This window comes from Ranitomeya variabilis, chromosome 3 (assembly GCF_051348905.1).
Source record: "Ranitomeya variabilis isolate aRanVar5 chromosome 3, aRanVar5.hap1, whole genome shotgun sequence".
Taxonomy (NCBI): Eukaryota; Metazoa; Chordata; class Amphibia; order Anura; family Dendrobatidae; genus Ranitomeya; species Ranitomeya variabilis.
In genome coordinates, this window is record NC_135234.1 from 741,243,092 (window position 1) to 741,270,162 (window position 27,071).

Consider the following 27,071-nt stretch of genomic DNA (forward strand, 5'->3'; position numbering starts at 1 on the left):
CCTCCTACTCTAACTATATGCTACAGTGAACCTCTCTAATGTCCAACTATGAACACTACGCCCCTATCATTATACTAGGCCCGGGGACAAACTTTCCCTACAAACTCTATGTGCATGGAATATACAGAGCAATATACAGACAGTATAGCAATGCTCTTGTACACGGTGGTAATACACGTTATGTGTAGCAGTACCACTGTGTACAAACACATTAATAACATTCATTATGCACACTTAAAGGGGATGGGGAGAAGAGGGAACACCAAACATTTCACATCCCCTACACAACCAAGCGACCCTGCTTTCCCCCACAAGTCCCAGAATAAAGCAAAGTTCCTCCCTATTATTCTAAGGTGTAATAGGTTCTTGAAAACTCCAAAGTCATGGATCTAGGTTCCACAGTTTGTCTTTATGACCACACAGCCTATGTGCCCTGGGGCGTGACACCTCCAACAAACCATGTTATTAGATGGTTCTTTTGGCAATAACTCAGATGCTTCCTGGGCCCTTGGACATCCCCAGATGTGGCTCTAGTTGAGTTCTTTTTGGCATCAACCCCTCTTAGGAAATTGCAGTATGGAGATGTTAAGATCCCTTGTTTCCGCAAGGAACTCTCAACCACCTGGTACATTTCCCCCAAGGCCTACTAGGTCATTGGCATTCCGGGGATCTCCCTGGGCAACCAAGGACTGCACTGGTCTTGGAAGGGAATGTTTGAATCTATCCATGATGACCCTCTCCACTATCTGCACTGGGGAGGAAGATTCCGGTTGCAACCACTTTTGAATCAGGTGTAGAATGTCAAAAATTTGAGACTGGGGAGGTTGTCACCATGATAGACTTAGTGGGTAATGTAAATCTCTTGTTACAAAACTCAGCAGTGGCACCACCTTTCCGTGTTTCCCTCTGCTTATTTTCTCACTCTGCTCGTCACTCCTCTTCTCTTCAGGATAGAGTATAATAGTAGTTGTAACCTGACATCACAGTGAGCTGGCAGTCTGTCTTGTCTAGAGAAAAATGAATTTGAGCTGTGTTTTTTTTTCAGAGTGGCTGGTGAGTTCAGGAGGTAGGTGGGAGTGGAAAAAATGTCTCAGAAGTGGAGAAAGTATCAGAATTCTCTTACAAGATATATTACAGAGTTTCTTATATTCACATGTACAACTCATTATATTATATGCAGTGAAGTGCAGTTCCCATTTCTTCAGTGCTGGACCTAGTTTCTTTTTGAGGATTAATTTTTGCCATTAGCCAGAGGTGAATCACTGTGCAGGAATAAGCAGCTAAACATATGGTGAGCTAGCATCATTCTTTGCTTCAGGGGCGGACACAGACAGCTCGGGGCCCCTGTGCAGGAAATGTGTCTGGGCCCCCCTCCTTTTAAGGTGACAAAGCTATATATATATATATATATATATATATATATATATATATATATAGCCACACACATACATTTATATGTTACATAGTCTCCTTTATTATGTATATTGCCGTCCCTTATTATACAGTGCCCTCTCTTGTTATGTACAGCACCGTCCCTTACATATTGGATTTTATAGAGCCCTGTTTTTTATTACATACCGTCCTGTCTTGTTAGCTGTATAATGCAATGATGGCTGATGGAGATTGGGAAAGCTTTTTTTCTAAAGGAGGAGCAGATGGACTGGTCGTCTGGTCATCGGTTGCTCCATCAGTAGTCATTTTATATCTAACAAGAGAGGGGACTGTGTAATAAATGAGGGCGCTGTGAATGACAAAAACAACAAGAATACACTATGTAAAAGACAGCACTGTACATAACAGCAGAAGAAGCTATATAATAAGGGAGGGCATCATATCTAACTAGAGAGGATGTACATAATAAGGGACAGTGTTATACATAACAAAAGAGGAAACTGTAACTAAGCATGGTGTTATACATAATAAGTGAGTACACTATACACTAAGGGACTGTGCTATACATAAGTGAGTATACTATATACTAAGGGATTGTGCTATACATAATAAGTGAGTACACTTTTTACTAAGGGACTGTGTTAGACATAATCGATAATAACATCTTCCTCCACCTCCCCCTGTTCCTAAATCCATAATAAATCCCCTTCTTCCCATCCCCACCCCCCCGCACCCCTCATTGTCCTACTCCCCCCGCATCCCATTATTGCCCTCAGCCCCCACCCCATGATTGCCCTCTTTACCACCTCCATCATTGCTTTCTTCCCACCACCGCATTATTGCCCATTCCACCACCTCCATCATTGCCTCCTCCCCACCGCCCCCATCATTGTCCTTTCCACTACCACCATCATTGCCTTCTCCCCCACCACCACATCATTACCCATTCCACTACCTCCATCATTTCCTCCTCCCCACCACCCCATCATTGTCCTTTCCACTGCCATCATCATTGTCTTCTCCCCACCACCCCCATCAGTACCCATTCCACAACCTCCATCATTTCCTCCTCTACCACCATCCCCATCATTGCCCTTTTCACCACCACCATCATTCTTTTCCCCCACCACCCCCATTATTGCCCATTTACCACCTCCATCATTTCCTCATCCCCCACCACCCCCATTATTGCCCTTTCCACCACCCCATCATTGCTTTCTCCCCCACCACCCCTATCATTGCCCTCTCCGTCAACCCAATCATTGACTTCTGCCCAATCACCCCCATCATTGCCCTCTCTTCCACCTACACATACACACACAGCACTATTCACCTCTCTGCATACACACACTCACCTCACCTCTGCGCACTGTATCCTGAAGCCGCACCATCGCCGGCAGCTTCCTGTCTTGCACAGCCGTGGCGCTGAATGATGTCATTCAGGTGCTGCTGTGTGAGACAGGAAGCACGGGCAGAAAGCAGGACAGATCCATTCCCTGCAGCTCCGCTCCGCTACCATTTTCTCTTGCAGGCAGCGGAGCTCCAGGGATTGCTCCCTGCCCGCAGCGCATGAGGGCAATCTGGTCAGGGGCCCCCAGGATACTCAGGGCCAGATAAACTGGCCAGATTGCCCTCATTATTAGCCACCCTGCAGGGGCCCCCCGAAGCCTCCAGGCCCCGATGCAGTCGCACCGGTTGAACAGGCGGTATGTCCGCCCATGCTTTGCTTAATATTTCACTGTTGCTAGAGTTTGCTCATGCACAGTACCTCGAAACAAGAGCACCCTGAAAACGACAAGTCTTCTGTAGTACCTGCCTCGATTTGCATTAGTTAGTAGTAGTAACTCTATGGTGTATCTCTGGTTTCATGTTGAAGCAAAATTTGAAACTCCTGAGCTTTAATGAAAAACTGCTGTCTTCCTATATGGCAGACATATCTTTAGTGACTGCTACTTTTGCATCCCATGATAATTGATCAGTGTCACTTGTAGTTTTTGGTATCTCTTCCTCTTTTGTCTTGTTCTTATACCTTTGCCGATCCGCTGTTCCAGGTGTCGATGGTGACCAGAGCTACTCAGTTACACAGCTCCGTCAGCTGAATAGTGGCTGTGGCTAGATATAGCATGTCTGCTCCCTATTTAAATCAATAGGGGGTGGATGTGCAGTACTCAACTGCCGCCACCATTCTGTCGATGGAGCTGTGCATCTCTGTAACTGAGCAGTTCTGGGTGCTGACGACATCGGGTGCAGTTCTAGGCTCTGTTGACACCATGGGCAGTTCTGGGCGCCACCTACACTATGGATAGGCCATCAATGTTGAAGACCTGGACAACCCCTTTAAAAAAAATCTACCAAAAAATCCTAATGTGCAAACAAACACATTCCTTATCACAGAGACAGAGAGTGAGGAAGACTGTTTGTGCTTCAGGGCGGCCTGTGGGCAGGACTCTCCTTGGTTTCTCTGGCTTAGAGCATGAAGGTAAGACTGTAGTCCTGTCCCAGAGCACAAGCATCTTATTAACTGAAAACTTCTAACACTGATTACATAAGAACCATAAGACAGATTTCTTCACTCTACGTATAATTTTAATCAGTATAATGGCGCCAACCTGACAATGCCTGTAGTTTACTTAGCAAAATCCTGCTGACAGGTCCGCTTTAACCCCTTTCTGCCAGCTGATGGAATAGTACGTCAGCTGGCAGATCCCCTGCTTTGAGGTGGGCTCCGGCGGTGAGTCCACCTCAAAGCCGCGACATGTCAGCTGTTTTGTACAGCTGACATGTGCGCGCAATGAGTGCGAGCAGAATCGCGATCCGCCCGCGCCCATTAACTAGTTAAATGCCGCCGTCAAGCGCTGACAGCGGCATTTAACTAGCGCTCCCGGCCGCGCGGCCGGAAATTCTCGCACCGCTGACCCCCGTCACATGATCGGGGGTCAGCGGTGCATTGCCATAACAACCAGAGGTCTCCTTGAGACCTCTATGGTTGTTGATGGCCGATTGCTTTGAGCGCTACCCTGTGGTCGGCGTTCAAAGCAACCCTGCATTTCTGCTACATAGAGGTGATCTGTGCTTCACCTCTATGTAGCAGAGCTGATCGTGTAGTGCATGCTTCTAGCCTCCTATGGAGGCTATTGAAGCATGCCAAATTTAAAAAAAAAAAGTGTTTAAAAATATATTTAAAAAAAATATATATATACAGGTCCTTCTCAAAAAATTAGCATATAGTGTTAAATTTCATTATTTACCATAATGTAATGATTACAATTAAACTTTCATATATTATAGATTCATTATCCACCAACTGAAATTTGTCAGGTTTTTTATTGTTTTAATACTGATGATTTTGGCATACAACTCCTGATAACCCAAAAAACCTGTCTCAATAAATTAGCATATTTCACCCGACCAATCAAATAAAAGTGTTTTTTAATACCAAACAAAAAAAACATCAAATAATAATGTTCAGTTATGCACTCAATACTTGGTCGGGAATCCTTTGGCAGAAATGACTGCTTCAATGCGGCGTGGCATGGAGGCAATCAGCCTGTGACACTGCTGAGATGTTATGGAGGCCCAGGATGCTTCAATAGCGGCCTTAAGCTCATCCAGAGTGTTGGGTCTTGCGTCTCTCAACTTTCTCTTCACAATATCCCACAGATTCTCTATGGGGTTCAGGTCAGGAGAGTTGGCAGGCTAATTGAGCACAGTAATACCATGGTCAGTAAACCATTTACCAGTGGTTTTGGCACTGTGAGCAGGTGCCAGGTCGTGCTGAAAAATGAAATCTTCATCTCCATAAAGCATTTCAGCCGATGGAAGCATGAAGTGCTCCAAAATCTCCTGATAGCTAGCTGCATTGACCCTGCCCTTGATGAAACACAGTGGACCAACACCAGCAGCTGACATGGCACCCCACACCATCACTGACTGTGGGTACTTGACACTGGACTTCAGGCATTTTGGCATTTCCTTCTCCCCAGTCTTCCTCCAGACTCTGGCACCTTGATTTCCGAATGACATGCAAAATTTGCTTTCATCAGAAAAAAGTACTTGGGACCACTTAGCAACAGTCCAGTGCTGCTTCTCTGTAGCCCAGGTCAGGCGCTTCTGCCGCTGTTTACCTGGGGAATGCGGCACCTGTAGCCCATTTCCTGCACACGCCTGTGCACGGTGGCTCTGGATGTTTCCACACCAGACTCAGTCCACTGCTTCCTCAGGTTCCGGTCACCTCTTCTCGTTGTACAGCGTTTTCTGCCACATTGTTTCCTTCCAACAGACTTACCATTGAGGTGCCTTGATACAGCACTCTGGGAACAGCCTATTTGTTGAGAAATTTCTTTCTGGGTCTTACCCTCTTGCTTGAGGGTGTCAATGATGGCCTTCTTGACATCTGTCAGGTCGCTAGTCTTACCCATGATGGGGGTTTTGAGTAATGAACCAGGCAGGGAGTTTTTAAAAGCCTCAGGTATCTTTTGCATGTGTTTAGAGTTAATTAGTTGATTCAGAAGATTAGGGTAATAGGTCATTTAGAGAACCTTTTCTTGATATGCTAATTTATTGAGACAGGTTTTTTGGGTTATCAGGAGTTGTATGCCAAAATCATCAGTATTAAAACAATAAAAGACCTGACAAATTTCAGTTGGTGGATAATGAATCTATAGTATATGAAAGTTTAATTGTAATCATTACATTATGGTAAATAATGAAATTTAACACTATATGCTAATTTTTTGAGAAGGACCTGTAAAAGTTCAAATCACCCCCCTTTCGCCCCAATCAAAATAAAACAATTAAAAAAAATCAAACATACACATATTTGGTATCGCCATGTTCAGAATCGCCAGATCTATCAATAAAAACAAAGGATTAACCTGATCGCTAAACAGCGTAGCGAGAAAAAAAATCAAAACGCCAAAATTACGTTTTGTTGGTCGCCACAACATTGCATTAAAATGCAATAACGGGCGATCAAAAGAACGTATCTACACCAAAATGGTATCATTAAAAACGCCAGCTCGGCACACAAAAAATAAGCCCTCACCTGACCCCAGATCACGAAAATTGGAGACGCTACGGGTATCGGAAAATCGCGCTATTTTTTTTTTTTTTAGCAAACTTTGGAATTTTTTTTACCACTTAGATAAAAAATAACCTAAACATGTTAGGTGTCTATGAACTCGTAATGACCTAGAGAATCATAATGGCAGGTTAGTTTTAGCATTTGGTGAACCTAGCAAAAAAGCCAAACAAAAAACAAGTGTGAGATTGCACTTTTTTTGCAATTTCATCACACTTGGAATTTTTTTCCCGTTTTCTGTTACACGGCATGGTAAAACCAATGGTATAGTTCAAAAGTACATCTCATCCCGCAAAAACTAAGCCCTCACATGGCCATATTGATGGAAAAATAAAAAAGTTATGGCTCTGGGAAGGAGAGGAGCGAAAAACGAAAAAACGGAAAAAGCTCTGGGGGTGAAGGCGTTAAGGAGGAGTTGTCCATTACTGCTATAAGTTGTATAATAAATCCACATACAGAAAAGTTCCTTCTAGTGGAAGCAAAAAGTATTTTATCACTAAAAGGGTTGTCAGGTTTCAAAGTCAATTGCTTGATCTGTGTCCAGCTAACTTCATAGAGGAGCTTTCATGGCTTATAAGGGTACCGTTACACTAAACGATTTACCAACGATCACGACCAGCGATACGACCTGGCCGTGATCGTTGGTAAGTCGTTGTGTGGTCGCTGGGGAGCTGTCACACAGACGGCTCTCCAGCGACCAACGATGCCGAAGTCCCTGGGTAACCAGGGTAAACATCGGGTTACTAAGCGCAGGGCCGCGCTTAGTAACCCGATGTTTACCCTGGTTACCAGCGTAAAAGTAAAAAAAACAAACAGTACATACTCACATTCCGGTGTCACGTCCCTCACCTTCAGCTTCCCGCACTGACTGTGTAAGTGCCGGCCGTAAAGTAAAAGCAGAGCGCAGCGGTGACGTCACCGCTGTGCTCTGCTTTACGGCCGGCACTCACAGTCAGTGCGGGAAGCTGAAGGCGAGGGACGTGACACCGGAATGTGAGTATGTACTGTTTGGTTTTTTTTACATTACGATGGTAACCAGGGTAAACATCGGGTTACTAAGCGCGGCCCTGCGCTTAGTAACCCGATGTTTACCCTGGTTACAAGCGAACACATCGCTGGATCGGTGTCACACACACCGATCCAGCGATGACAGCGGGAGATCCAGCGACGAAATAAAGTTCCAAACGATCTGCTACGACGTACGATTCTCAGCAGGGTCCCTGATCGCTGCTGCGTGTCAGACACTACGATATCGTATGGATATCGCTGGAACGTCACGGATCGTACCGTTGTAGCGACCAAAGTGCCACTGTGAGACGGTACCCTAAGCCTCCTCACTCTATAAGCCTCCTGTAAAACCAAGTTAAATCTCATACTTTGCACTGTCGAGGGGCAACACCCAAAATGCCATGTCTGCAAATTAAGATTCTGGTTTGGCTTTTATCCTAATTCATGTGACAAGGCTCGTTAAAGGGTCAATATTGACAATTAGGATTGGTACTTCCAATAGGTGGTGCTAGAGTTCAAGTCCTCTTTTTCTCTGAAGAGGCATCTTGCATATATAATTTCCCAGAGGAGCATTTAATGACCTATAAGCCTCCTCACACTTGCATGCCAGGCCTAGCATGTCACTCTTCACAACAATAACCGTCCGTTACCCCTTAGACCACAACTAACAAAATCCCCATTCCTTACCCTTGCCAGTCCAGAACCGCTCTTCTATTACTCCCTACCAGTTTTGTCAGAATGGAGGAACTAATGATGTCATGTGAACTCCACATGACAGATGCAGTCACTGGGGTCAATCGACCTCAGACCGCCTTAGTGACAATACCGCTGAATCCATTGATTGGTTGCGGAAGTCATGAGCTTTGCACATGTTGTCATTGGCGGGCAGCAGATAAGTGGCAGCGCTGGAGCAGAAGTGGGTAAGTAATGATGATTTTATTAACTGCATAAGGATCAAGGTTTGTACAGTTAAACTTTGCATGCAAACATCCCTATAAATTGGTCTCTTAAAATGTAATCTTATCCACTATAAGGTCATAGAATTCTATCAGGGGACTTTTTAAGATCACTTTTCCTTGTAGCTGCATTGCGGTCATTTGTACCAAAGTGTTACATGATATTTAATAAATCTGGAAAATCTTATTACAGTGGATACGGAAAGTATTTAGACCCCTTTAAATTTTTCTTTCTTTGTTTCATTGAAGCCATTTGGTAAATTCAAAAAAGTTCATTTTTTACCATTAATGTACACTCTGCACCCCATCTTGACTGGAAAAACAGAAATGTAGAAATTTTTGCAAATTTAGTAAAAAAGAAAAACTGAAATCTCACATGGTCATAAGTGTTCAGACCCTTTGCTCAGTATTGAGTAGAAGCACCTTTGAGCTAGTACAGCTATGAGTCTTCTTGGGAATGATGCAACAAGTTTTTCACACCTGGATTTGGGGATCCTCGGCCATTTTTCCTTGCAGATCCTCTCCAGTTCCGTCAGGTTGGATGGTGAACGTTGGTGGGCAGCCATTTTCAGGTCTCTCCAGAGATGCTCAATTGGGTTTAGGTCAGGGCTCTGGCTGGGCCAGTCAAGAATGGTCACAGAGTTCTTGTGAAGCCACTCCTTTGTTATTTTAGCTGTGTGCTTAAGGTCATTGTCTTCTTGGAAGGTGAACCTTCGGCCAAGTCTGAAGTCCAGAGCACTCTGGAAGAGGTTTTCATCCAGGATATCTCTGTACTTGGCGGCATACATGTTTCCTTCAATGTCAACCAGTCGTCCTGTCCCTGCAGCTGAAAAACACCCCCATAGCATGATGCTGCCACCACCATGTTTCACTGTTGGGATTGTATTGGTCAAGTGATGAGCAGTGCCTGGTTTTCTCCACACATACCGCTTAGAATTATCACCAAAAAGGTCTATCTTCATCTCGTGAGACCAGAGAATCTTATTTCTCAGTCTGGGAGTTTTCATGTGTTTTTTATCAAACTCTATGTGGGCTTTCATATGTCTTGCACTGAGGAGAGGCTTCCGTTGGGCCACTCTGCCATAAAGGCCCGACTGGTGGAGGGCTGCAGTGATAGTTGACTTTGTGGAACTTTCTCCCATCTCCCTACTGCATCTCTGGAGCTCAGCCACAGTGATCTTGGGATTCTTTTTTACCCCTCTCACCAAGGCTCTTCTCCCACAATTGCTCAGTTTGGCTGGACGGCCCGGTCTAGGAAGATTTCTGGTGGTCCTCAACTTCTTCCATTTAAGGATTATGGAGGCCACTGTGCTCTTAGGAACCTTGAGAACTGCAGAAATTCTGTTGTAACCTTGGCCAGATCTGTGCCTTGCCACAATTCTGTCTCTGAGCTCCTTGGCCAGTTCCTTTGACCTCATGATTCTCATTTGGTCTGACATGCACTGTGAGCTGTGAGGTCTTATATAGACAGGTGTGCGCCTTTCCAAATCAAGTCCAATCAGTTTAATTAAACACAGCTGGACTCCAGTGAAGGAGTAGAACCATCTCAAGTTGGATCACAAGGAAATGGACAGCATGGGACTTACATAGGAGTGTCTGAGCAAAGGGTTTGAATACTTCTGACCATGTGATATTTCAGTTTTTTTTAATTAAATTTGCAAATATTTCTACATATCTGTTTTTTTTTAGTCAAGATGGGGTGCAGAGTGTACATTAATGTGAAAAAATGAACTTTTGTGAATTTACCAAATGGCTGCAATGAAACAAAGAGTGAAAAATTGAAAGAGGTCTGAATACTTTCCGTACCCACTGTATAATACAATTCTGTCCACTTCCTATGCCACCACCTTAGGAAACAGTCAGAATGCTGCATAAACTGGAAGGAGATCGAAACGCAGTGCATGGATTTGCCAGCAGCTTTCCCAACCCGGGAGTGACAGCTGCATAGAAATACACGAAGCTGTAACCCATTGGTCGGGAGAGCCGCTGGCCAGTCAGTCCGTGCACTGCATTTCGATCTCGTTCCATTTCATATAACCGTTTGACTGCGCCCTTACTGGAATGAGTTTGCCACATTTTATTATAAATCTGGATAAAACCTAATTTGCAAAGTTCACCATTACCGTACTTCTAAAAAGTTGAAAGCGCAGCATAAAATTGCAAAAAGATGCATTTTTTTTTTTTAGCAGAAATTACGTGTCCCAAAATTTGCAGGTTTTTGGAGCTTAAAAACTGGCACAGAAACCTTGAAACATGCCGTCCTTGTCTTTAACAGCCTCTGATGTTTTACATGATAGGGATGGGTCTAATGTGAATGCTTTAGCCGAGGATTGCCCTCTTGTGGCAGATTTAGGAATTTAACATTTGAGTGCTAAATTATTTTATTCTTTCTTTATGTACTAATTCATTTTTCTTTGTTTTATTAAAGAAAAACTGTAGCAAAAATTAAACATTTTCCTTTACTTGCTATTTAACCACTTGCCAGCTACCCAACTCATTCTCATAGGTAAACTCCACCAAAAAGATCCAAAAAAAATCAATAGGGTGAGTATTTGCTGTGAGAGCTCTTCTCTATGGCCATTATACTTTGTTTTTCTGCCTATTGCTTTCTAATCTGCTGTTTTATCTGATCTTTACAGAACTGATTTGGCTGTGTAAAACTTAATGACTTACATAGTTTCCTTTACAGTTGGCCATAAATAAGCAGATGTGCCTTCGATTCTGACAGATGGGGAACAGATATGACTGCAGTGCCATGGCACATCCCTTCACATTTTTACGGTTGGTGAACACACACACACGGTTTTCAGTTTTGCAATCGGTAACACAGGCATCAAAAGCTTGTAAGTCCCCATATGAGTAATATGTCCCACAGCACACTCATAACAATGGCAATACCGAAAGAGAAATGTGAAAGGACAAAAATAATAACATTTAAAAAAATTATTTTATTGAATGCAAAACACACATAAAAAACATATAAAAAGATTACAGACACACAAGGAAAATGGGAGAGAAACCCAATTAAATTGTGGGTACCCTGAAAGTTCTAAGATGCAGCATTACTGAGTGACAGAGGAATAAAATATTTTATATATAGAGAAAATCTCCGATATAACTAATCCTATAGTCACCATGAGAGTACACTATAAAGCTTCAAAGAGTAAAGAATACATCCCACAAAAATGCAAATAATATAATGTATCACACTACTGAGTACATGAAGTGTAGAGATTATTATTAAAAGGGTGTAGATACCCCAGTGCATTGAATAGTAAAGTACATCAGATATGCACATTAGTGGGGGTGCTGACCCACCAAACACCCGACGCGCGTTTCACAGTAGCTTTGTCAGGGGGTGTCTGGTGAGTTATTGGCAAAACAATTTGAAGTACAGGTAGCCAATCAGAAACAAACATGACAATCAAACACAGGTGCATCAAATAGTAAACACATCCAACAGGTATCTCCAAAAATGTTCATGCTGACGCCGGCGCATGCGGAATTGCAACAAACAATGGAAAGAGCGCAAATAACAAACAATGGTGATCATGTGGTGCCTACGTCAGAGGACTATGTACGGTCACATGGCAAGCGAGGTCAACATCCAACTTTAGCTCTAATTTTGGGGAAAAATTTGATGAAACTGGCAAATTTGAAATGCAAAAGCTTCAATCATCTCAAGTAAAAGTCTGAGCTGAACGATGTTATGTCTTCTTGTGTTATATTCTTTCATTACTATAAAACATAAAGAAGTGCTTGTGTGAGGGCATTGCAAGGCAATATCTGAAATATATAAATTTATGGAACATCTCTGGTAAAGTAGTATATAGTTTTATTATAACATTTCCATGTATACCTGCATTTGATATCACGTGTTAGATCATAGCTCATCTTCACTTGCAGTTCAGCTTTTGATAATTAGGGATCCTGCGGACGACACGGTTTCTCCTAGGGTTATATTCAATCTGGTTGGCTCCATTAGAGAAATACAAGTGATCTGATGAACAGAAACAGAGAGAGAGAAAATCAATTCACATCATTCATATGTGCAATATACTCCATATAAAATTAGCCTTATAACAGATCCCCCAGGACCAGAGCATGTAATGTCCGACTGATGTCGTTACACCTCAACCACTATGATATCATGATGGGAAAACATTGGGTTTTGATCTATCATAGCCATGATATGTTCCGGCTGTCACCAGTTAGTTACCAGTATGCAATGAATGAAAAAAACCCTAATATTATACTGACCATTTATTGTGTCATGATTCTTCTCTTGTTGTGTATATATTTGTGTTTCTTCAGATACCTTTGCAGCGCCCCAGAGTCCTGGTCGTTGCAGTAATGTTGTTCTTCCACCAGGGGGAGCAATATTACGTCTGGAGGCAATAAAGGAGATATCCTGTCCAGGTATCACAACCACACACAACACACTTCACACACCAGCCACCAGGGGGAGCAAAGGTTCTATCTACTAGGCCACTCCTCAAAGATAGGTAAAACTGGTGGGTTGGTTAGGGAGTTAGACAGAAGCTGACTGGGCTTCACCCAGACAGTCAGAGCCCGACGGAGTTCGGCAGAAGCTGGCTGGAGTGAGTTCCAGCCAGATCCAGACTGCGGTCTGAGGAGGACGAGGGTTCACGGAGCTGCGCCTGTCCCACGTGCGGCAGCATCCCAGAAAGAGACATTGAAAGGAAGTGTATTGCAGTGAGTGAGAAACGAAGGCATAGCAACAAGTGGATACCATAGAGGATAGTAGACGAGAGGAGCTGCATCCTTCTGGTGCGCGATCCGGTAGCCAGAATACCGAGGGAGTAAAGTGCTCTACGCCATTGCTTCAGAGACTGGCAGGACAGTCAATTCCAAGTTGGCTGCCCGACCTTAATACCTAGGAAGACATGGTGGCAACTTGTGGGGTCGGGGCGTCTCTAGGGTCCCTATAAAAAGCCTCAGGCCATCAGTCATACGGGTTCTGTTCTATCCGACCACGGGGAACAGAGAGAGAAGAGTAATAACAGTGAGGACCTTATTGGAGCTTATGCAAGTGAGGACCTACTGTTTTGCTGTGTGCATAGGAAGGCTATTGAATTCCACCTGGATAAGGGGACTCTGGATTTGCCTTCAGACCGGCTGGACTCTGCCTGCCCTGTGATCCGGTGCCCTGGACTGTGGACACTGAAGCCTTCAGTAAAGGTAAAGAGACTGCAACCTTGTGTCCTCGTTATTCACTACGCCTCACACCATCTACCACCTACACTCTGGGAAGCCTTGGGGATACACTCCACCTGTGGGGAGGTATACCATCTAGCTGCCATAACATCACCCCAGCGGACCCCTAAGCAGCGTCGGTCATCCTGACCGAATACCACAGATGGCGTCACGAACACTTCCCCTTTAAAGACCTTTCCCAAAACCATAAAAACTCTCTTCTTTATTGGACGTCCCTCAAAGGGCCACGGACCGGGTCGGGCCACCGTGGCATCCCCCGAACCGAAGGACCCGGTGCCGAGTACCCCATTGCCCTTGCGTGGGGGCGCTCCACCTTGTTATACCATGCCTCATGCCTAGTAGTCTCGGAAGCTTGCATTGTAACATCACTTATTTTATACATATATTATATTTATATATGTGTGTGTGTGTGTGTGTGTGTTTTTGTATAACATGATATAGTTTAGTGTCCCTGATGACCCCAACAGAAAGGGAATTCCATCTGCACTGGAAACTTCAACACTGCCATAGGGTGAATTTAGAAGTTTATTATGACTGCTCATGTTGATCGGCTTTGCATGATGTTCACAGCAGTGACGAGTCCTCCAGACCCATACAGCTAACTTATGGAATTCCCAAAAATTAGGATCACCTTCTATAAACTCATAGTGCCCTAATAGGGTAGTTATAAGGCTATTATCACACTCGCCTATGGAAAATACTGATTTTACTAATAATCCGCGGCAGAAATGTTAAAGTTGACACCTAGAAATCTTCTGGAAATGTGCCCCTAGATTCATTTGAGAATTAGCCCCATTCTCATCCGATCCACAGCTTTTCAGCGTCAAATATATACTTGTGGTTGAATGTCTCAGAATTTCAAGATGATTTGGGCAGAGAATCTATACTTATATCCTCATCAAATCCTGAACTAGTGAACAAGGGTGATCTCTAATAATCCAAACGTGTGTAGACTATATCAAAAGGGCTTTCCAGGCCCAGGCTTTAATGATGAGCTCCGGGATAGGCCATCAATATTGAAGATTGATGAGGATCCTACTCCCAGTAGCATGGTCAACAGAATGAACAAGTAGCACACCAAGGGCCATCCAAACCTGGCACTACAGCTATCAGTGGATGAGCTCCATTACTACACTCAGGGTCCCAGGAATGAGAATTTTTACAAATAATACTTTGATTGTCTGTCCTAAAGTTGGGTCATCGATGCTAAAAGCTGGAAAACAAGGACTTACAGTTATATAGCCTAAATAGTTGCCAAAAGACAGTAATTGATATTTACATAGGGAGACAGACGCCAGTGGAAATAAAAATATTTACTAAAAATAACAAGTTCCTGTCATTTAATATAATAAAACAATGAGGGCACAGTCAGATTACCTCCTCCTCTGTCTGGCACTCCCATCTATTCAGCATCAGTGCCAGGTAAAAGGTGCTAATGGTGCCAGCAGGGGATTGCAGGGAACAAGGCAGCAGGTGTCCACACATTTGGCAGCTACACGTTTACCCTGCCTCCCAGCGAACCCAGGGCAAGTGCCAGGAGCCCACTGATCCCAGGGCTGGGGGCGCCACTCAGACTTGTGTGCACTGAATGTATGATGTGGACTCAGAAACAGCAGCTTAACCACTTAGATGCTGCTCTCTATTGTGTAAGCAACAATTAACAGTTTGGAAATTAGGTGCCGATGTTATTATCTCGGCAGCCAAGGGTCTACTGAGGGAACCGGTAATTGTACAGTACCCTGCAATGTTATAATATAAGCGATTGCAGACACTTAAGACATTTAATCTAAACTGTGTTATTAATCAGTAAGATGTACTTACAAAAATGAGGGTTCTTAGTGCAGAAATTGGCCCATTCATATGAGCCCATCAACCACGGCAAGGTGACCTCCCTCTGATGGATCCCTTTTCTACTGTACATACGGTACCTCTTTTGAGCTCTCAGCCTACAGTTTAATGGACAAACATGTCTCTCCCGGGCCATGAGCCTACAATTCAAAAGGGTAAGTAGAACTGATGAAAATCACCTGCTGGTCAATGGGAGGAGTGCAGAGTCAGGCTGGAGGTTAAAGGGCCACTGTCACCCTCCTCCAGCCGTTATAAACTAAAAGAGCCACCTTGTGCAGCAGTAATGCTGCATTCTAACAAGGTGGCTCTTTTAGTTTTTGGTTCAAGTATTCCCAAAATAAAGCGCTTTGAAACTTAGCCAAAATACCTGTCTTTAGCCAGGGAGGCGGGTCCTCACTCCCCAGCTTCAACCACTACTCTGCTGTCACTCAAATCTTCAGGGGCTTTCGGCGCCGCCCCCTCCGCGCTTTTTTCTCTTCAAAACCGGCGCCTGCGCTGTGTTTAAGCTTTGGCCGTGTGACGTCCCAGCCAGGCTTGCAGACTGCGCCTGTGCGGGCATTGTGGCCACCCACCTTGGGAATCCCAGCCCCGCAGTGTGTTATGCATTATGCACAGTGCGGGGCTAGGATTCCTGGGCATGCGCACTGCGTGTGTCAGCCTGTCACCCAGGTCCCCCGCCTTACAGCGTCTGTATACTGTATTCAGCTGATCGTGCCTCCTCATACAGTATACAGTACAGTATACAGTACAGTACAGTACAGTATACAGACGCTGTAAGGCGGGGGACCTTGGGGACAGAATGCTGTAGATAAGCCCCTGATGTCGGTGGGCTTAGCTCAACTTCCATTTTGGGGGTGACAGGTTCCCTTTAAGATTATCAGCACCTCCTAAATCTTTTCTGTCCCTGCCGCCTCGCTGGACAGAAGGAAAAGGGCGGTCTGATGTCCTGATCACCAGCTGCAGTAAGTGGCAGGTTCGGAGCAGCACAGAAGAGCGGCGCGCACCTCTCCGCCTCCCCCCTGCCTGTCTCTATGTTACCTCACTGCAGCTGGTGATCAGGACATCAGACGGCAGCCACAAACTTCATCCCGTGCAGCGGCAGTGATTTTAACAGAGCAGCAAGATCGCTTCTGGCTGCAGAAGCTGACAGCATGAAGGGGGCAACAGATCGAGCGGCCCACTACAGGGACCTGCCATTCTGGCATTTGCCAGAAATGCCCAATGGCCAGTCCGGCCCGGGGTGAAAGCTGTGATAGCTGCATTATATAGAAAAAGAAAACACAGCAGTGCTCTATATGAGACCAAGATATATGCAAACATGAAGTTCTTAGCACATAAATTGGCCAATTCATGTGTGCCCATCAACCATAGCAAGGTGACCTCCATATGATGAGACCTATTCTACTGTACATACCTCTCTTGATCTATCAGACTACAGTTAAATGGAGGTGTGACTGACTCCCGCCTGACTCTGCACTCCTCCCATTGACCAGCAGGTGATTTTCATCAGTTCTACTTACCCATTGAATTGTAGGCTCATGGCCTGCGAGAGACATGTTTGTCCATTTAACTGTAGGCTGATAGCTCAAAAGAGTTATGTACAGTAGGATAGGACCCATCAGAGGAAGGTCACCTTGCCGTGGTTGATGGGCACACATGAATTGGCCAATTTATGTGCTAAGAACCTTCATTTTTGTAAGTACATCTTATCAAGCGATTGCAGATTTAACGTCCTCTATTACAGGGAACCTGTCAGCTGTTTTGGCTGCTATAAGATGCAGCCACTGCCTTTCAGGGCTTATCTACAGCAAAGTATAAAAATAAGTTTCATTATACTCACCCGAGGGGGCGGTCCGGTGCAGTCCGGTCCAGTGGGTGTTGCAGGTCTGGGTCCGGCTACCTCCCATCTTCTTGCGCCACCGCCCTCCTGCTTGATTCATAGCTTCCCAACATCGCTGGGCCTCTCTGACCTTTCCCAGCACCTGTGCACTACAATACTTTGCTCTGCCCTCAACAGGGCAGATAAGTACGCCTACGCAGAAGTGCGAAGCCAGGGACCATGAGGCAAGCAGGAGGGTGTCGTCGCAAGAAGATGTGAGGCGCCGGACCAGGACCTGCGACACCCATCAGACTGCACCGCACTGGACCGCCCCCCGGGTGAGTATAATAAAACTTAGTTTTCTTATCTTTCAGGTCGGATCGGGGGCTTATTCTATTCTATTATTCTATAATGCTGTAGATAAGCCCTGAAATTCAGTGGCCGCAACTTATAGCGGCCAAAATAGCTGACTGGGTTCCCTTTAAGGCTAATTAAAATGTTAAAAGCAAAGAAAAATATACAAAAGTTTCTAAGACAGATACAAAATATAATATCTACCCTGCTGTAAGTAAATGAATAAAAGTAACAGTGCATATAAATAATATTGGGTACTTAGTAAACCTCATTTTTGATCAAAAAAGCGTAAAAGCCATCCCACCAGTGTCAAGGTGAACCCAAATTTGGGATGGCCCTAACCTCTAGTATTAAAACCTTACCATTAGTGTTGAGCATTCCGATACCGCAAGTATCGGAATTCCGATACCGAGATCCGATACTTGCCGCGTATCGGATACCGGAATCGGAAGTTCCCAGATTCAAACTGCACGAATTCAGCCAATGAGAATGATTCCAAGTGTGGGCACATCCTGTTCAGCATGGAGGGCATGAAACTACTGGCATGGCTGTGATTGGCTGCTGAAATGATGTCATGATGCAGTTTAAAAGTCGCTGGCGCCATTTTGTGCTCACTCTGCTGTGAATTCAGTTAGTGACAGGACGCTGTTTGCTGACTGAGGGCCAGTTTAGAGATAGCGATTTGCTTCTTTGTGCTTTTCAAAGGCTAATTTAGCAACCGCTGTGTTCACCTACTAATCACCTTGCTTTTGCCTTGTAGCGCTGTTTTCACAGCGATCTGCAAGGTCTGTGTGTGTGTGTGTGTGTGTGTGAGTGCAGCCCACTCTCTAGTCTGAGTGCAGCCATAGGCCATCCATAGCTGGTTGTATTCAGTTCAGGGAGGGTGGTTCATTGCCTCATACTGTTCTTTTTTTTTTTTTTCAAGTAGTGTAGTCTGCTGCTCATTTTTTCAAAAAAATCCTATTACTGTCTTTCCACCCGTCTCCAGCTAACTTGTGGAAAAACACTACATAGGATAACGTAGAGGAGGGTTTTTGGGCCTTGCAGCGCCGTTTACGGCTGTCTGCACGGTCTCCGTGTGACTGCAGCTCGCCCTGTAGTCTGTGAGCAGCCATAGCCTGGTTGTCTCCAGCTCAGGGTTCTTCACTGCGTCATACCGTAAAATCAATTTTCCTTTTGTTTTAAGTAGTGCAGGCTGCTGCACATTTTTTCAAAAAATTCCTATTAGTGTCTTTCCACCCGTCTCCAGCTAACTTGTGGAAAAACACTACATAGGATAACGTAGAGGAGGGTTTTTGGGCCTTGCAGCGCCGTTTACGGCTGTCTGCACGGTCTCCGTGTGACTGCAGCTCGCCCTGTAGTCTGTGAGCAGCCATAGCCTGGTTGTCTCCAGCTCAGGGTTCTTCACTGCGTCATACCGTAAAATCAATTTTCCTTTTGTTTTAAGTAGTGCAGGCTGCTGCACATTTTTTCAAAAAATTCCTATTAGTGTCTTTCCACCCGTCTCCAGCTAACTTGTGGAAAAACACTACATAGGATAACGTAGAGGAGGGTTTTTGGGCCTTGCAGCGCCATTTACGGCTGTCTGCACGGTCTCCGTGTGACTGCAGCTCTCTCTGTTGTCAGTTCAGCCCCCAAAAAATAAATAAATAATAAAGTTCACCAAACACACCAGTGACACCACTTAACATTTGTGTAGGCCACATTAGCTCATATTAAAGTCTAGTCCACACTTTAGAAAATTAGTGTTTCTTATACCTGTTAGGAGTTGTTCAGGAATAAGCACACAAAGCCGTTAGTACTTTTCTGCTTATCTTTATCAGTTAACCTAGATGAAGAAGGCAGTGAGTAAGGCATGTGGGCGTGGGCGCGGAGCAGGGAGAGGACGTGGGGATTCTGTGCCTGCTGCGGGCACCGGTGACTCATCAGCACCCACTTTCACCAGGGAACAGTCCTTCATGCGCAGCTTTGTCGCAGAGCGCCGTACACCGCTGCTGCGTGAAGAACAAATTGAAGCCGTTGTCGGATGGATCGCAGCTAATGCATCAACTTCAATTAGTGCCACATCCTCTCAGACACAGAGCACTGGAGAGCAGCCATCTGTCTCTTCACCACCTGCCAAATTGCCCAGGCAGACAGAGAGCCCAGGACAGGAGCCGTCTCTACTTCTGTTCTCTGAATCTCTTGGCTTGGAAACAGGGGGCCAGCCAAGCAGTATTGGAGAAATGGAAGAAGAGGCAGGGTGCAGTGATGCCCAACCGCTTTTTCTCCAGTGCCTCCGGTCACCACATCGCAGGACGCATCCGCTGATGACACTCAGGTGCCACTTTCTGGTGCGTGCTCTGCTGCTGAGACTACCCAGGAGGAGCAGTTGGGGGAAGAGGGTAGTGTAGATGATGAGGTCCTTGACCCATCTTGGCGTGAGGGACAGGAAGGTGGTAGGAGCAGCTCTGAGGAAGAGATTCCCCGTACGGCCCAAAGAGGGAGAGGGAGGGGGAAGACTGCGGATCCTGCAGCCTCCGCTTTGGCACCCGTTAGGAGCATGTCTCTTCCAAAAGCCAAAAAGGGCGCTCCCAAGACTTGCAGTGCCTGGTCCTTTTTTGACACAGTTGCAGATGACATTTGCTATGTCAAATGCAAGGTGTGTCATCACAAAGTAAAAAGAGGTCGAAATGTCAGCAACCTCAATACCTCCAACATGTGGAAACATGTGCGCACCAGGCACGCGGCGGAGTTAGAAAAACACACTGAAGAGCTAGGCCAACCAACAGCGGCAGCTACCACCTCTTCAGCTCGTGTTGCCTCTTCCTCCAGCTCACACGCAGCTGGTTCGGCTTCCTCCCAGGATCGCCGTGGAAGAACCTCTGGCCCTGTTGTCCAGAGACCCGCTGTAATTCCACCCGCAGCACCACGTTCCCAGTCATCCACACACTCCCAGCCCAGTGTACAGCCATCGGTAGTACAGGCATGGGAGAAAAGGCGGCCTTTCTCGTCAAACCACCCACGAGCACAGGCTCTGACTGCAGGCATTGCCAAACTTCTGTCACTGGAAATGCTGTCATTCAGGCTGGTGGAGACTGACAGCTTCCGTGACTTGATGTCATTGGCAGTCCCACAGTACAATGTGCCCAGCCGCTTTTACTTCAGCAGGCAAGCCGTCCCTGCCCTGCACAAGCATGTGGAGGGACACATAAAACACGTGCTACTGAATGCCATCAGTAGCAAGGTCTACCTCACCACCGATGCGTGGACCAGTCAACATGGACAGGGGCGATACCTTTCCCTCACTGCCCATTGGGTTAATGTCATTGAGCCGGGTACAGATCGTGCGAGTGGCGCAGGACGTGTCCTGCCCACTCCAAGGATTGCAGGAATCCATTCTGTACGCATTGACTCCTCCTCTTACAACAGTTCCTCAGAATCATCGCTGCAGGAGCCGTCACAGTCCACCTCCACATGGACCCGTGATGAACGTTTACCTGTTACGACCGACATGAGCACAGCCGTGGCCAAATGTCAACAGGCCGTCTTGAAATTAATTTCTTTGGGGAATCGAAGCCACACAGCGCAGGAGCTCTGGAATGCCATCAAGCAGGAGAGCGATGTGTGGTTTGTGCCAGCGAATCTCCAGCCAGGCATGGTAGTGTGTGATAATGGCCGAAATCTGGTGGCAGCTCTGGGCCTCGGCAACCTCACTCACATCCCATGTCTGGCACATGTGCTCAATTTGGTCGTGCAGAGTTTTTTGAGGGACTATCCGGATCTTGATGCACTGCTGCACAAGGTCCGCCTAGAGTGTGCTCACTTGCGGCGTTCCAGCACGGCAAAAGCGCGCATTGCAGCTCTGCAGCACCGACACCGCCTGCCGGAACATCGCATCATATGTGACCTACCTACCAGGTGGAATTCCACGTTACATATGTTGGAGCGGTTGTGTGAGCAGCAGCAAGCTGTAATGGAGTACCAGCTGCATCAGGCGCAAAGAAGTCGCACTCAGCGCCGTTCAGACTTCACAACCACAGAGTGGGCCACTATGAATGACGTCTGCCAGGTTTTGCGTCCCTTCGATTATTCCACGCGGATGGCGAGTGCAGATGATGCACTAGTCAGCATGACTGTCCCCCTTATCTGCCTGCTTGAAAAATCACTGCAAGCGCTAAGGGATGATGTGGAAGAGGTGGAGGATGAGGATTCACCATTTCCATCATCTTCTGGACAGTCAGCGCCACGTGGTTCCTCACAAACGCGTAGGCAGGGGACAGTTTGTGAGGAGGATGAGGAGGAGTCAATGGAGGAGGAAGACATCCGTCCAGAGGAGGGAGTTACACAATTGTCCAGTACTCAGTGTGTACAGCGAGGGTGGGGTGATGACGAGCGGGCAGAGATCACGCCTCCAGCAGGGGACAGCGTTTCTTGGGCAGTTGGCAGTCTGCAGCACATGGTGGATTACATGCTGCAGTGCCTGAGAAACGACCGCCGCATCGCCCACATTCTCAACATGTCTGATTATTGGGTGTTCACCCTCCTCGATCCTCGCTACCGGGACAACGTAGAAAGCCTCATCACACTGTTGAACAGGGAGCGAAAAATGCGGGAGTACCAAGACACACTGGTGAATTCCATCATCTTCTCCAGTCCAACTGAGAGACGTGCTGCTAGTGCATTACAAAGCAGCTCAGTGCGTCCAGGCAGTGGTGGAGGCTCTGCACAAAGAGGGAGCAGAAGCAGTGCCTCTGCCCAAGTCAAGACCAGTATGGCCCAACTGTGGCACAGTTTTCTGTGCCCGCCACAAAAGTCTACACCATCACAGACGGCTCCAGTCAGCAGGAGGCAACGGTTCCGTCAGATGGTGACAGACTACATGTCTTGCCCTCTTGCTGTACTCCCAGATGGCTCTTCACCTTTCAAGTTTTGGGTCTCAAAGCTGGATACATGGCCAGAGCTAAGCCAGTATGCATTGGAGGTGCTGGCTTGCCCTGCGGCTAGTGTATTATCGGAACGCGTCTTTAGTGCTGCAGGTGGTGTACTAACTGACCGTCGCATGCGACTATCCTCCGATAACGTTGACCGGCTTAATTTCCTGAAAATGAACAAGGCCTGGATCTCGCAGGAATTTGCCACTCCTCTTCCTGATTAAATAATTAGGTGACTGTCTACGTTATCCAGGTCTCCTGTTGTGTTCATCTTTCTACCACCTGAACTTAAATTCCTGGGCTCCAACACCGCCAGTTGAGGCTCAGAAGTGCCGTCTGCACAGTCAAAACATACGACCCAGTGTTATTGGGTTTCAGTAACGTCAGCTGATCCCCAGCTGTGTAGCCGGCAATGTGTCCTGCGACCGCCACGCTGATATAACAACTGAAATGTAAGGGAATCTGCCCCCCCCCCCAAGGCGTTTGTTACTGAAAGAGCCACCTTGTGCAGCAGTAATGTTGCACAAGGAAAAGGTAGCTATTTTTGTTTAGCTCCTTGCACACGCAGAACTTAACACTTATAAAATGTGTCCACTGATACCGTAAAACCGTCCCGGAGGTGGGACTTTCCTTCGTAATATGACGCAGCACAGCTGTCATTCCTACCCCCTTGGCACCGTGCCCCGGCTCCTCAGCGTTGTTTGATTCCGTCACGGAGCCTGCGCTGTTATGTTATCCCTTGGCCAGGCACACTTAGCGCTGCCCATCTTCTGACATCATTTGGTGTCAGGCTGGCTGCGCCTGTGCGGCGGCGCTGGCCGAGAGCCCGCCTCGCATTGTCTTCTGATTTAATCCCACTGGGGGCCTGAGATCCATGGACATGCGCAGTGCATATCTGAACCTCCGCCTCTCACTCATCTCCCTATGCCTTCTTCAGACTATGCGCCGTCAGCTGACCCCTAATAGCATGCCACGGCCGTGACGCCGCACAGTCTGAAGAAGCCGTAGGGAGGGGAGTGAGAGGCGAGGATATGCACTGCGCATGGCCACGGATCCCAGGCCCGCGGTGGGATTACATTAGACGACACTGCGAGGCGGGATCTCGGCCAGCGCGGACGCACAGGCGCAGCCAGCCTGACACCAAATGATGTCAGAAGATGGGCAGCGCTAAGTGTGCCTGGCCAAGGGATAACATAACAGCGCAGGCTCCGGGACAGATTCAAACAACGCTGAGGAGCCGGGGCACGGCGCCAAGGGGGTAGGAATGACAGCTGTCCTGCGTCATATTACGAAGGAAAGTCCCACCTCCGGGACGGTCTCACGGTTTCAGGGGACACATTTTATAAGTGTTTAGTTCTGTGTTTGCAAGGAGCATAATGAAAAGAGCCACCTTTTCCTTTTGCATCATTTGTGCTGCACAAGCTGGCTCTTTCAGCTACAAACGCCTTGGGGGGGGGGGGGGGGGTTAAAGGTTCCCTTTCTCCAATCAGGCTTCGGCCTACATTGTGTTCCTCTGCTTCTCCTGCTGTCCCTGGGCTCCAACACCGCTAGTTGTTGCCTGGTAGGGCTGTACGCACAGTCAACAGTCGCTCCTCTGTTATTGGGGTTCAGTAACGTCAGCTGTTCCCCAGCTGTGTGTGTGGCAATCCCTCCTATCTCCTCCACCTCCTCCTCCTGTCCCTGGGCTCCAACACCGCTAGTTGCCGTCCAGAAGTGCTGTCCGCACAGTCCCAACAGTCCCTCCTCTGTTATTGGGGTTCAGTAACGTCAGCTGTTCCCCAGCTGTGTGTGTGGCAATCCCTCCTATCTCCTCCACCTCCTCCTCCTCCTGTCCCTGGGCTCCAACACCGCTAGTTGCCGTCCAGAAGTGCTGTCCGCACAGTCCCAACAGTCCCTCCTCTGTTATTGGGGTTCAGTAACGTCAGCTGTTCCCCAGCTGTGTGTGTGGCAATCCCTCCTATCTCCTCCACCTCCTCCTCCTCCTGTCCCTGGGCTTCAACACCGCTAGTTGCCGTCCAGAAGTGCTGTCCGCACAGTCCCAACAGTCGCTCCTCTGTTATTGGGGTTCAGTAAAGCCTGCTGCTCCCCTGCTGTGTGTGTGGCAATCCCTCCTATCTCCTCCACCTCCTCCTCTTCCTGTCCCTGGGCTCCAACACCGCTAGTTGCCGTCCAGAAGTGCTGTCCGCACAGTCCCAACAGTCCCTCCTCTGTTATTGGGGTTCAGTAACGTCAGCTGTTCCCCAGCTGTGTGTGCGGCAATCCCTCCTATCTCCTCCACCTCCTCCTCCTCCTGTCCCTGGGCTCCAACACCGCTAGTTGCCGTCCAGAAGTGCTGTCCGCACAGTCCCAACAGTCCCTCCTCTGTTATTGGGGTTCAGTAACGTCAGCTGTTCCCCAGCTGTGTGTGTGGCAATCCCTCCTATCTCCTACACCTCCTCCTCCTCCTGTCCCTGGGCTCCAACACCGCTAGTTGCCGTCCAGAAGTGCTGTCCGCACAGTCCCAACAGTCCCTCCTCTGTTATTGGGGTTCAGTAATGTCAGCTGTTCCCCAGCTGTGTGTGTGGCAATCCCTCCTATCTCCTCCACCTCCTCCTCCTCCTGTCCCTGGGCTCCAACTCCGCTAGTTGCCGTCCAGAAGTGCTGTCCGCACAGTCCCAACAGTCCCTCCTCTGTTATTGGGGTTCAGTAACGTCAGCTGTTCCCCAGCTGTGTGTGTGGCAATCCCTCCTATCTCCTCCACCTCCTCCTCCTCCTGTCCCTGGGCTCCAACACCGCTAGTTGCCGTCCAGAAGTGCTGTCCGCACAGTCCCAACAGTCCCTCCTCTGTTATTGGGGTTCAGTAACATCAGCTGTTCCCCAGCTGTGTGTGTGGCAATCCCTCCTATCTCCTCCACCTCCTCCTCCTCCTGTCCCTGGGCTCCAACACCGCTAGTTGCCGTCCAGAAGTGCTGTCCGCACAGTCCCAACAGTCGCTCCTCTGTTATTGGGGTTCAGTAAAGCCTGCTGCTCCCCTGCTGTGTGTGTGGCAATCCCTCCTATCTCCTCCACCTCCTCCTCCTCCTGTCCCTGGGCTCCAACACCGTTAGTTGCCGTCCAGAAGTGCTGTCCGCACAGAGCCAAACACCTCGCCAATGTGTTAGTGGGGTTCAGTAATGCCTGCTGCTCCCCTGCTGTGTATACGGCAACGTGTCCTGTGACCGCCACGCAGGCACAACAAGTTAAATTTAAGGGAACCTGTCCCCCCCCCCCAGGCGTTTGTTACTGAAGGAGACACCTTGTGCAGCAGTAATGATGCAAAGGGAAAAAAGTGCCTCTTTTCGTGGTGCTCCTTGCACATGCTGAACCTAACACTTATGAAATGTGTCCCCTCACACGGTTAAACCGTCCGGTTGGTGGAACTTTCCTTTGTCATGTGACGCAGCACAGCCGTCATTCTTACCCCCTTGGCGCCGTGCGCCTCCTCCTCAGCGTTGTTTGAATCTGTCCCGGAGTCTACGCTGTTATGTTATCCCTTGGCCAGGCACACTTAGCGCTGCCCGTCTTCTGACATCATTTGGTGTCAGGATGGCTGCGCCTGTGCGGCCGCGCTGGACGAGATCCCGCCTCGTAGTGTCTTCTGATTTAATCCCACTGCGGACCTGTGATCCATGGACATTAGCAGTGCATATCTTAACCTCCGCCTCTCACTCATCTCCCTACGCCTTCTTCAGACTGTGCGCCGTCAGCTGATCCCTAATAGCATGCCACGGCCGTGACGCCGCACAGTCTGAAGAAGCCGTAGGGAGGGGAGTGAGAGGCGAGGATATGCACTGCTCATGCCCATGGATCACAGGTCCGCAGAGTGATTACATTAGATGACACAGCGAGGCGGGATCTCGTCCAGCGCGGCCGCACAGGCGCAGCCATCCTGACACCAAATGATGTCAGAAGACGGGCAGCGCTAAGTGTGCCTGGCCAAGGGATAACATAACAGCGCAGACTCCGGGACAGATTCAAACAACGCTGAGGAGGAGGCGCACGGCGCCAAGGGGGTAAGAATGACGGCTGTGCTGCGTCACATGACAAAGGAAAGTTCCACCGACCGGACGGTTTAACCGTGTGAGGGGACACATTTCAAAAGTGTTAGGTTCAGCATGTGCAAGGACCATAATTAAAAGAGCTAAGTTTACCTTTTCCAGCATTAGTGCTTTACAAGATGGCTCTTTCAGCTACAAACGCCTGGGGGGGGGTTAAAGGTTCCCTTTCAACTTGCTCCAGTGCAGGCTGCGGCCTACACTCTGCTCCACCTGCAGAGCCCAGGCTCAAACACCGCTAGTTGCTGTCCGGAAGTGCTGGCTGCACAGAGAAAAACACCCGCCAATGTGTCAGTGGGGTTCAGCACCGCCAGCTGTTCCCCTGCTGTGTAGCCGGCATCGTGTCCTGTGTTATGGTTCTCAATGGCAAGAGAACATAGCCCAGCATAC

At 47.6% G+C, this 27,071-nt stretch overlaps 1 protein-coding gene across 2 annotated transcripts in view; it reads right to left on the reverse strand.

Annotated features, from left to right (window-relative positions):
* Nucleotides 1-11,371: 11,371 nt before the first annotated feature.
* LOC143817253 (collagenase 3-like) overlaps nucleotides 11,372-27,071 on the reverse strand; it is an 87,253-nt gene continuing 71,553 nt past the window's right edge. The window contains exons 11-12 of one of the 2 annotated variants that reach the window (XM_077298493.1): nucleotides 12,296-12,436; nucleotides 11,372-12,174 (exon numbers count right to left, since the gene is read on the reverse strand). In XM_077298493.1, the coding sequence (XP_077154608.1) occupies nucleotides 12,333-12,436 (104 nt within the window). In that variant the 3' untranslated portion in view covers nucleotides 11,372-12,174; nucleotides 12,296-12,332. The remainder of the gene's footprint in view (nucleotides 12,175-12,295; nucleotides 12,437-27,071) is intronic. The other variant, XM_077298494.1, reaches the window with a different exon arrangement.